The sequence below is a fragment of the Oncorhynchus clarkii genome, unplaced genomic scaffold (genome assembly GCF_045791955.1).
Source record: "Oncorhynchus clarkii lewisi isolate Uvic-CL-2024 unplaced genomic scaffold, UVic_Ocla_1.0 unplaced_contig_10857_pilon_pilon, whole genome shotgun sequence".
In the NCBI taxonomy this organism is placed as follows: domain Eukaryota; kingdom Metazoa; phylum Chordata; class Actinopteri; order Salmoniformes; family Salmonidae; genus Oncorhynchus; species Oncorhynchus clarkii.
In genome coordinates this window covers 117,995-130,153 of record NW_027261035.1, presented here as the reverse complement: position 1 = coordinate 130,153, position 12,159 = coordinate 117,995, and the positions used below count along the sequence as shown (strand labels likewise).

The window sequence follows — 12,159 nt, the reverse complement described above, 5'->3', positions numbered from 1 at the left end:
ATTCTTGGACAGTCTCTCTCTGCTGTATTCTTGGACAGTCTCTCTCTGCTGTATTCTTGGACAGTCTCTCTCTGCTGTATTCTTGGACAGTCTCTCTCTGCTGTATTCTTGGACAGTCTCTCTCTGCTGTATTCTTGGACAGTCTCTCTCTGGTCATGTGGTTTTAAAAGTTATGAAACCTCATGGCTAATACTAAACCTTGTTTTGGGGTCTTGGAAGCTGTAGGCGCGGTGATTTGAGCTATTCGAATGGCCAGTACAGTTGGCTCTCTTAATATATTTCTCCTGGTCCGCCGGACAGGCGGAATCTATCCATTGTCTGTATCCCAACAGTTTTCCTACCGAGCGCACAGGGCCTCTGAATCAAGTGCACCTACCTCCAACAGGGCCTCTGAATCAAGTGCACCTACCTCCAACAGGGCTTCTGAATCAAGTGCACCTACTTCCAACAGGGCTTCTGAATCAAGTGCACCTTCCTCCAACAGGGCTTCTGAATCAGGTGCACCTACTTCCAACAGGGCTTCTGAATCAAGTGCACCTACTTCCAACAGGGCTTCTGAATCAAGTGCACCTACTTCCAACAGGGCTTCTGAATCAAGTGCACCTACTTCCAACAGGGCTTCTGAATCAAGTGCACCTACTTCCAACAGGGCTTCTGAATCAAGTGCGCCTACTTCCAACAGGGCTTCTGAATCAAGTGCACCTTCCTCCAACAGGGCTTCTGAATCAAGTGCACCTACCTCCAACAGGGCTTTTGAATCAAGTGCACCTACCTCCAACAGGGCTTCTGAATCAAGTGCACCTACCTCCAACAGGGCTTCTGAATCAAGTGCACCTTCTTCCAACAGGGCTTCTGAATCAAGTGCACCTACCTCCAACAGGGCTTCTGAATCAAGTGTACCTACCTCCAACAGGGCCTCTGAATCAAGTGCACCTACCTCCAACAGGGCTTCTGAATCAAGTGCACCTACTTCCAACAGGGCTTCTGAATCAAGTGCACCTACTTCCAACAGGGCTTCTGAATCAAGTGCACCTACCTCCAACAGGGCTTCTGAATCAGGTGCACCTACTTCCAACAGGGCTTCTGAATCAAGCGCACCTACCTCCAACAGGGCTTCTGAATCAAGTGCACCTACCTCCAACAGGGCTTCTGAATCAAGTGTTGAAATAATTTAACTAATAAATAGAACAACAAGACTTTATCTTTGGCTTTTCTACAGAAATGTTAGGAATGCGTTGATAGATAGACCAGTCAATCACAATGAATCAATCAAATGTTTTCTATCAAATGTATTTATAAAGCCCTTTTTACATCAGCCGATGTCACAAAGTGCTATACAGAAATCCAGCCTAAAACCCCAAACAGCAAGCAATGCAGATGTAGAAGCATGGTGGCTAGGAAAAACTCCCTAGAATGGTAGGAATCTAGGAAGAAACCTAGAGAGGAACCAGGATCTGAGGAGTGGCCAGTCCTCTTCTGACTGTGCCAGGTGGAGATTATAACAGTACATGGCCAAGATGTGCAAATGTTCATAGATGACCAGCAGGGTCAAATAATAATAATAATCACAGTGGTTGTAGAGGGTGCAGCAAGTCAGCACCTCAGGAGTAAATGTCAGTTGGCTTTTCATATTCGATCGTTCAGAGTTAGAGACAGCAGGTGCGGTAGAGAGAGAGTCGAAAACAGTAGGTCCAGGACAAGGTAGCACGTCCAGTAAACAGGTCAGGGTTCCATAGCCGCAGGCAGAACAGTTGAAACTGGAGCAGCAACACGACCAGGTGGACCAGGGACAGCAAGGAGTCCTCAGGCCAGGTAGTCCTGAGGCATGGTCCCAGGGCTCAGGTCCTCCAGGAGGGGAGGGAGAGAGAGAGAGAGGGAATTAGAGGAAGCATACTTAAATTCATGCAAGATACCGGATAAGACAGGAGAAATACTCCAGATTTAACAGACTGACCCTAGCCCCCCGACACATAAACTATTGCAGCTGCTGCCCCTTCCGACGATACCCCTGTACAGGGCCAACCAGGCTATGGGATATAACCCCACCCACTTTGCCAAAGTACAGCCCCCACACCACTAGAGGGATATCTTCAATTTTACTACCCTGAGACAAGGCTGAGAAAAGCCCACAAAGATCTCCCCCACAGCACGAACCCAAGGGGGGCGCCAACCCGGACAGGAAGATCACGTCAGTGACTCAACCCACACAAGTGACGCACACCTCCTATGGACGGCATGGAGGAGCACCAGTAAGCCAGTGACTCAGCCCCTGTAATAGGGTTAGAGGCAGAGAATCCCAGTGGAGAGAGGGGAACCGGCCAAGTAGAGACAGCAAGGGTGGTTCCTCACTCCAGTGCCTATGTGTTCACCTTCACACCCCTGGGCCGACATCCTCAGACATGGATGGACGTTGAATACTGACTTGTAATCACTGGTGACCTGGCTGTGAATATGGGCCTATATAGTAGGGCTGTTCTCCCACTCCTCCCTCCACTAGTATAGTGGTAGGTAGTATAATAGTAGGGCCGTTCTCCCACTCCTCCCTCCACTATTATAGTGGTAGGTAGTATAATAGTAGGGCCGTTCTCCCACTCCTCCCTCCACTAGTATAGTGGTAGGTAGTGTAATAGTAGGGCCGTTCTCCCACTCCTCCCTCCACTAGTTTAGTGGTAGGTAGTATAATAGTAGGGCCGTTCTCCCACTCCTCCCTCCACTAGTATAGTGGTAGGTAGTATAATAGTAGGGTCGTTCTCCCACTCCTCCCTCCACTAGTATAGTGGTAGGTAGTATAATAGTACTACCTACCACTTCCTCCACTATCTCCAAATAACTCTCCTCTGGGAAATTAGGTTTTGTTAGCTTGTTAGCTTGTTAGCTTGTGCTGGAAATGTACAATGTACCAATAACAACCAAATGTAACACGGTTCATATGAGAATTACCTCAAGTGAATGCACCATAAAATAAATTATGTGTTTAGAAAGAAAGAAAGACATTTATTCATAGTATGAACGGCATAATCATGTTGGAGGGAATTATATTTGGAGTGTAAAAGTAGAATAACTAACTCGTTTTAAAACGGTTCCTAAAGTGCAAAGTGAACGTTTCAAGTTCAATAATACAACCATGGTCATTTTAATAGAAAATCTAATTCAGATCTAGCGTACTGAGTTTTTGGTGATGAATAACCTACAATCAATCTCGCATTCCTTTACCGCTTTGAATGACGCCACTGCGTGTCCGTCATTCTCAGTGATTAGCAATGAAGCGGTTGAGGAAAAGGACATCGGTGTAATGTACTGCGGCGGCATAGAGTTTAATCGTTTCATTTCCGTGTCGGGTTTCCCCAGGAGAAAGTGGCCTACAACTGTCACTATATAAACAGTGACAGGGGAAGGGCAACCATGGCACATTGAAGGACATAGACTCCTGCAGCCACCTGGTCTTTTCGTTTAAAAAAAAAACACCGTTGGAGGATGACACGGGTCAGTCTGCAGGATTAAAGCATTATGCTGTTTTGAAATATGTAATTCAATTAGTATTTTAAATAATATTTAATTACGTTGTATATGAATGGAATATGTTTAGGGACAGGTTATTATAGGCGAATGGTTTCGATGTGCGTGTCAAACGATCAATTAGTTGTTTGATTTTTTGTTGTTGTTGATCATCTGAGTTTTAAACTTCTGCTATGCACATTGATTATTATTATTATTTACCATCTACTTGTTGTCGCATGAAAAACTTTTGCTTTCTTCGCCGTTTTCCAGATGTTAGTTGTTTGCATCTGCGGTTGCCTGAGTTTTGCATGGCTGTCGTCAGCAAAGAGATGTTTCAATCAGAGGGGTGTGGATCGGCGGGCTTCAAGGTTCATCATGAGCATCCACTGCTTTAGGACGGCTGTGTCTGACAGCATCCACCTGCAACGGCACTGGGACAGACAGAGCTGCCCCAGCTTCAAACTCCACACTGCGTCTCTGTCATCGGTGCAGTACAACAACCGCTCGCTCTCCCCCTGGCGGTACAGGTAAGGTATCGCCCTTCAGCTTTCTGTAAAACAGCACAATATGTAACAGCGTCATTTCAACAGCCTGGTCCTGACACTTTGTTTGGTAAGCTGAAGGATGGGACTGGGGAAATAGAACTCTCAAATGAATAGTCAGCTATGGATGGCAGGACTGACGGCCCATGATTGACATGATGTTTCAAACGTTTTGAAGACAAACACAAAGAATGGAGTAAGCCTATGAAAAGGTCAAACAGTTAATTATGGTATTAATGTGCATGTATTTTCATTTTGTGGATGCCATTCATCAAATTCAATGCATGTATCTAATCAGTGGACGTTTCCGATAATATCAGGCTACACTGTGACATCACGTTGGGCTTGATATCATTTCACGACGTTGCTCTCTTACAGAATCGATGAGAGAGAGGACAGGATTCCCGCTAAAATCCTGGTGGCTGAGTGTCTGTATGAGGGCTGCATCGTCAACAAGCACGAGGACAAGACATATAACTCTGTCCCCGTGCTGGCCACTATCACCGTGCTCCAGAAGACTGTGTGCCCTGGCAACCCTCGACACTACCTGGTGACAGTAGACTCGGTTACCATCCCTGTGGCATGCACATGTGTTGTACCCAGACAGATGATTTCATCTCTTGGATTAGGTTAAGTGTTACGGACTTGTCCAAAATGGTACCCTATTCCCTATGTAGTGCACTACGATACGCACATGTCCAAAATGGCACCCTATTCCCTATGTAGTGCACTATGATACATCAGTGTCCAAAATGGCACCCTATTCCCTATGTAGTGCACTATGATACATCAGTGTCCAAAATGGCACCCTATTCCCTATGTAGTGCACTATGATACATCAGTGTCCAAAATGGCACCCTATTCCCTATGTAGTGCACTACGATACGCACATGTCCAAAATGGCACCCTATTCCCTATGTAGTGCACTACGTTTGACCAGAGCCCTATGGGCCTTGGTATCTCTGCACTAATTTAGCGTCAGCCTGTAACAAAGAGTCCAAACTGTGTTTATACACACAGACACAACCTTGGATTAGATTCATTCTTATAGAGATGATTATAGAATAAATAACCATTTAAGTAGTGAGATTTCTCACCCCCCAAAAAAAATAAAAAATAAAAGTTGTGTTTGTTTTAAAACTCACCTTAGGCCTTCCTGGTTCAGATCAGAACTCCGACACTATGGCCATTCTCTAAGACGTCTGTACAATGGCTGTCGACATGGAGACACATCGGGCATATTTTCGCCTTGACTTCACTATGAATGTGAATGTGAATTGGACAGATCATTCAAGCAATATTGCCATATTTACTTGTTGCTTGTTTACTGGTTGAATTATGACTGTAAAATGTCTTATGCCGGGGGGGGGGTTTTCTGGAACCTGGACTTTGGTAAATTGATGAGGTAGAAAGTGTCTGTTCCTGCCGTATGACTACAGGTAGTAGAACTGCTGGGGTATCCCTCTGGTGTGTATAACTAATATGTTGTCTTTGTGTATTAGTCAATGACCTATTTATCAATGGTCTTAGGGACTTAGGAAATTCAAGTCCTCAGTTATGTTGTTGTGTGTGTCCACTAGGTATCTCAGTAAGACGATAACGTGACATGATGTTCGTTTTCACTGGTTGATATAATCCCCTCCTGGGAACTTCAGTGGTTCCATCTGCAGTCCTCTCCCAGTGTTGTCCGTCTTATAAAATCCATCTGCAGTCCTCTCCCAGTGTTGTCCGTCTTATAAAATCCTATCATGGTAAACAGTACACTGTGAGCCCTCAAACGATTCTGCTAACCATTGTTTGTACTCGAGTTTGTATATATAAAAATAAAACAATTCTATAGACAGATTTTATACAATGGGTGTGTCTAATCCTGAATGCTGATTGGTTAAAACCGCATTCCAGCCGGTGTCTATTCCACAAGTTACCACCGGCTAAATCTATGATGTTAAAAATGCCTATTTACTCTGTTCCATCTGACTCCGCAATACAACATTTCGTCAGCCCAGCCAGGCAATTTATGAAGTTGATCTCCACTATGAAAAGCATCTAGACATGGTCTCACATTTAGTTTTCAACAGCGGAGATTTGTATAAACCTTACTGTCTGTCTCTCTGACATTTGCAACATTGCTTCAATATTCAAATTCTCACCAGCTGTCCCATAGTAATGAACAGTCGGGACAAGACAGACAGGCAGGCAGCGTTTCTCAGCCAGTCTAAATCATGAATCAGCTGGCGTCATTTTTAAGGATATAAGAAATGTCAATTGAAAAAAAGTCAAAACGAAACAAAGTGCAGCTAGTTTGCATTTATTCCAGCTTCAGTTTGAAGTGATTGTGTTGTTGGCTTGCTCCTCTGAACAACAGTGTCCTGACGAGTGAGCAAATTTTCTATGCGAGGCGAAAATTGCGCTTATTAGCTCACTGTTATGGACGTATCAAAATAAATGTCACTAGAAAACAGCTTCAACAAATGCAGCTGCTGTTGTTATTCGGTCTGCTCTGTTTGACGTGACTCTAAGTCAGACGTAGTTGGCTAGCTAGCAAGCAAGGGACAAGAACATGGCCAGCTAGTATGGCAATGGAACACTTAGAACAAACGACTGGGTCGCGTCCACAGATACAGAACAAAAAGAATGAACAACTGGGTCGCGTCTCTGGCAACCGAACCGATAGAACGAACGACCAGCCGGCTTGGGTAGCAACCCTAGATTTGTGTCGTGACTATATCTTGCGGAAGGATGAAATAGAATGAATAAATTCATCAGAATAATGTCTTTAATGAAAATATGTCAATCATTATTTTAATATGTTAGTCATCCCATTGCATAAAAGTGATAATGTCCTTGAAGCCGGTGTTTGGAGGACATATTGGCAAATTTGCCCACCCTTGTCTTTGGCCTAACAACACCCATGTCAATATATCCTTGGGCATTATCATTTAAATCATCTCTGAACCCAGAACTAAACCAGCGCTGGTCCCCCAGCTAGCTTCTCAAAAAACTAGTTCACATGCCTTATACACATAAACCGTATAATCTTGTAAACCTTCTACTGAACATACATAACAATGAGCATGGATAGATCATTGTAATAATAATAATGAGAGAACTACTCAAGTTGTAAATGACTCATTAAGTACAGTTAGATTAGACCATGAAATAAAAAACAATATTCAAATAAAGTAGAAAAATAACACACAATTGTACCTCTGTACATTTCTTGTGGTCAAGTTTCAGTAATGTAGATGCAGTTCTCCAATGTAGATATGTTTTTTTTGGGGGGGGGGGGGGGCAGTAACTCCCAGCACCACAAAGGATATAAGACTGGAAGTGTGTCTAATCCAAATTCAGTAACATCATCATGATTATTAAACGATTTAATCAAAGTGGAAATAATTTACAAATTCACCAGATTTACATCGTTGGCAAGAACAAAAAAACTAAGGAAGTGATTGGTACATCAGTCAGTCTGTTACTGTATGAGATCAGCAGGGAGGACCAGGTTTGTGTAGGTCTGTCCATGCGTTGACCTGGTGAGTGATACTGTGTGTGGTGGTGGCTATCAGCCGTGAGTAGGTGCAGCGGTCATAAGCCACAGGGAAAACATGGAAGAGGTTTCCACTGGGAGGGGCAGTAGGCCGGATGCCCAGGTGTCTCATACACAGTCCCAGATACACATCCTCTATGTAGACGGCTTTAACATGCCTGGACGCCTCCACCAGCTTCCTGGGGAGGTCTAAGGTGAAGACATAGCCCAGGCCCAGAGCATAAGGTGGGTATACCGGTTCAGGAAACACCTCCTTTGGAAGGTACCATTTGGAGTTACGGTCTCTTAGAACAGCGCCCCGTTGGGCCACTAGTCCAGTCATGTAATTCTGCTTTGGAGCATGAAGCAGCATGTTGACCAAGGTGTTCACGTTGAGGAACATGTCTGAGTCGATCTTCATGGCGTAGGAGGCGTTGGGGCAGCGAGAGCTCAGCCACTCCATCATCACCATGGTCTTGATGGTCAGGTTTTTGTAGCTGTCTATGAAGTCGCTCTGCAGCAGATCCTGGTGCTCTTTGCTCTCCTGCAGCACCTTCTCCTGGAGCTGCTCTGTCTCCTCTCCACTGGGCAGTCCCAGCAGGAAGAACAGACGGACCTCTCTGCCCAGTACCTGCCTCTCACTGCCCCAAGTCCTGCGGACGGCCTCACGAGCGTCCCTGTTATAGGGCACCACTGGCACCATCAGAACCAGGAAGGGTTTCTGCTCCCGGCATTTCTCTGGCTCATCCAGGATGAAGATGTACTCTGATGGGTACTCTACATGGTACGGTCCTGGGGACACATACGGAGGAGGAGTGGCCAGAACTGCCTTGACCTCTGTGATCAGATTAGTGATGATGGTCAGTGCAGAGGTGATGGAACTAGTTTCATGATGTGTTGTGTTGAGTTCGATGGCCTGTTGAGTAGAGTGGATACGTGAAGTCTGACGATCTGTTGAATTGGAAGACGCAGTTTCATGAGCGTCTATGGTCAAATCAGTGGTGTTGAGAGGAACTGCTTCGCTACTGGTGTTGACTGAACGACCGTGGTATTCTGCCCACCATCTTGGGACACACTCTGCTGACTGGTGGTTGGTGAAGAACAAGATGGCCGCCACGGTGACGAGCAGGATGAGGAAACGGCAACGAAAACCGGACCAGCAGCAGCGTCTCCCACCTTCCGCCATCTTCTGACTGGGAGGAGAGAAACATAAATGGTTTAGTCATCCTTGAGATGTATGAAAAAAAACTCACCATCATTATGTTTCTGTGGCATTGCAGTCTTCAAAAAATGATATATATTAACAGTTATCTAATAGATTAGGACGTTCTGATTTGATTTCTAGCCATAGACTCAACAATGGTGCCATTTTAACTTCTGGAATGATATTTAGTTTGATGTTAAAACTAAACGTCAGAACAGACTTCTGATTTGCATGTGATCACATACATTGGTCTTCTCTCATTGATCTAGATAGGAGAGTGGCACTCAAAGCCATGCTTGAGTTCTGAGTCAAGCAGATGAGGTGCAGCTCTTTGGGGTGTTCACCCACCCGTCTCAAATGAGGTGCAGCTCTTCGGGAGTGTTCACCCACCCGTCTCAAATGAAGTGCAGCTCTTCGGGAGTGTTCACCCACCCGTCTCAAATGAGGTGCAGCTCTTCGGGAGTGTTCACCCACCCGTCTCGACCAATGAGAGAAGACACAGATACTCTAAGATTTTTTTAGATAACTTTTTTTATTTCACCTTTTATTTAACCTGGTAGTCTAGTTGAGAACAAGTTCTCATTTACAAATGCGACCTGGCCAAGATAAAGCAAAGCGGCACAAACAGAGTTACACATAGAGTACACAAACATACAGTCAATAATACAATAGAGAAAGTCTATATACAGTTTGTGCAAATGAGGTAAGATAAGGGAGGTAAGGCAATAAATAGGCCGTAGTGGAGAAGTAATTACCATTTAGCAATTAAACACTGGAGTGATAGATGTGCAGAAGATGAATGTTCAAGCAGAGATACTGGGGTGCAAAGGAGCAAGATAAATAAATAAATACAGTATTGGGATGAGGTAGTTGGATGGGCTATTTACAGATGGGCTATGTACAGGTGCAATGATCTGTGAGCTGCTCTGACAGCTGATGCTTAACGTTAGTGAGGGAGATATGGATCTCCAGCTTCAGTGATTTTTGCAATTCGTTCCAGTCATTGGCAGCAGAGAACTGGAAGGAAAGGCAGCCAAAGGAGGAGTGGGCTTTGGGGATGACCAGTGAAATATACCTGCGGGAGCACGTGCTACGGGTGGGTGTTGCTAGGGTGACCAGTGAGCTGAGATAAGGCGGGACTTTACCTAGCAAAGACTTGTAGATGACCTGGAGCCAGTGGGTTTGGCGACAAATATGAAGAGAGGGCCAGCCAATGAGAGCATACAGGTCGCAGTGGTGGGTAGTATATGGGGCTTTAGTGACAAAACGGATGGCACTGTGATTGACTGCATCCAATTTTCTGAGTAGAGTGTTGGAGGCTATTTTGTAAATGACATCGCTGAAGTCAAGGATCGGTAGGATAGTCAGTTTTACGAGGATATGTTTGGCAGCATGAGTGACGGATGTTTTTTTTGCGAAATAGGAAGCCAATTCTAGATTTAATTTTGGAATGGAGATGCTTAATGTGAGTCTGGAAGGAGAGTTTACGGTCTAACCAGACACCTAGGTATTTATAGTGGTTCACATATTCTAAGGTGGCAGAGTATACATTGCACTGAACAGGAGCGCCACCTCCTCGGGCACTGAACAGGAGCGCCACCTCCTCGGGCACTGAACAGGAGCGCCACCTCCTCGGGCACTGAACAGGAGCGCCACCTCCTCGGGCACTGAACAGGAGCGCCACCTCCTCGGGCACTGAACAGGAGCGCCACCTCCTCGGGCACTGAACAGGAGCGCCACCTCCTCGGGCACTGAACAGGAGCGCCACCTCCTCGGGCACTGAACAGGAGCGCCACCTCCTCGGGCACTGAACAGGAGCGCCACCTCCTCGGGCACTGAACAGTAGAAGGAGCACCACCTCAGACAAACTTTAGTTCTGCCAGAGGTTCCTCTTCATAAGGCTAGTCATCAACATAGATTGAACACCTCACTCAGAACTCCATAATTGTATGACTTTGAATACATCAAACTATAGTAAAAAAACAGATGGGACGAAACATGAAAATACACCTACCTTCTTCCTCCTTTCTTACTGCCATCTTCCACCATGTTGGAGATCTATCTAGCTGGGGGTGGCTGCCAGGCAGGTAGGCAGGAGATCTATCTAGCTGGGGATGGCTGTCAGGTTTAGGTAATTCCCCCTTGGTCAACTCTTCTGTCATACAATGAATAAGTGTGTCATATGTAGCAAAGGGGGGGAGTTAATATGGTTTGTATACGATGTGTCAATTTCATGCTGTTCACCTGCCCCTTTATGTGTGTGTGAACCATAGACATAGATAGAGCACTCTAGTGACCCAAAACCTCAATTTTTAGCATGGGCAGCGCCATTGAGGACTTTCACCATTTTGAAGTTGTCAACTAGGTGTAATTTCCAATGGGTTAATTAAGGAAGAATCATATAATTCCATCACAGGTCAGCAGGAGGAACCAGCAAACATTCCATCACTACAGCTGGCAGTAAATCACCAAGCTTGGCTTTATACATGTTCAGTCAACAACCTCCAGGGGGCAGTACAAACCCTTTCAGTTTGTTAACCAACTCATAGAAGTAACAGAAGAGGATAATTGAATACTTCAGTATAGAGATGGCTTCGATGGCGCTGCCCATGTTCTCACAGACGCCAGAATGGGACAGATACAAGGTTGCATCCTCTAACTGTCTCTATGGTGTGAGCCCAACTCATGTTCAATTGTTTCTGAGTGGACACACCTGTGTTATATCCCTTTGTAACGAGGGATGTACCTGTCACAGGTGTGACCGATTTGCATGTTTAACAAATCAAGTCTTTCTATTGGATAATTGTTGGATCATGCGATTCAAACTGTGTTATATTTAAACCCCTGTGTTTTTGTTTTTCAGGTAGAAGTCATGCAGTCCAGAGGCATGGTGGAACCTTGGGTCGATGGGCGTGGGTCGATGGGCGTGGGTCGATGGGCGTGGGTCGATGGGCGTGGGTCGATTGGCTTGGTGAGTGAGTGGCTCATGGCGCTGGTTGAGCTGCATAAGAAGCGTTAGTATGGACACCTTCCTGCTGGATCGACGTGTACGACATCATGGTCCAGTTCCCACCAATATCCAGCAACTTCACACAGCCATTAAAGAGGAGTGGGACAACATTCAACAGGCCACAATCAACAGCCTCATCAACTTTATGCAAAGGAGATGTGTCGCGCTGCATGAGACAAATGGTGGTCACACCAGATACTGACTGGTTTTCTGATCCATGCCCCACTTTTGTTTAGGTGTCTGTGACCAACAGATGACCTGTATTCTCAGTCATGTGACGGCCATAGTTAAAGGCCTAATGAATTTGTTTCAATAGGCTGATTTCTTGCCTATGGCGCTAGGTCATCGCTCATCCATATATTTATATATTCTTATTCCA

At 45.3% G+C, this 12,159-nt stretch overlaps 1 protein-coding gene across 1 annotated transcript; it reads right to left on the bottom strand.

The window, feature by feature from the left end:
- Positions 1–7,484: 7,484 nt before the first annotated feature.
- On the bottom strand, positions 7,485–10,819 carry LOC139403899 (beta-1,3-galactosyltransferase 1-like). The gene is made up of 2 exons (XM_071147094.1): positions 10,785–10,819; positions 7,485–8,759 (listed from the first exon to the last, which is right to left on the bottom strand). The coding sequence occupies exons 1-2, from the start codon at positions 10,817–10,819 to the stop codon at positions 7,526–7,528; spliced, it is 1,269 nt and encodes a 422-aa protein (XP_071003195.1). The 3' UTR covers positions 7,485–7,525.
- Positions 10,820–12,159: the final 1,340 nt, after the last annotated feature.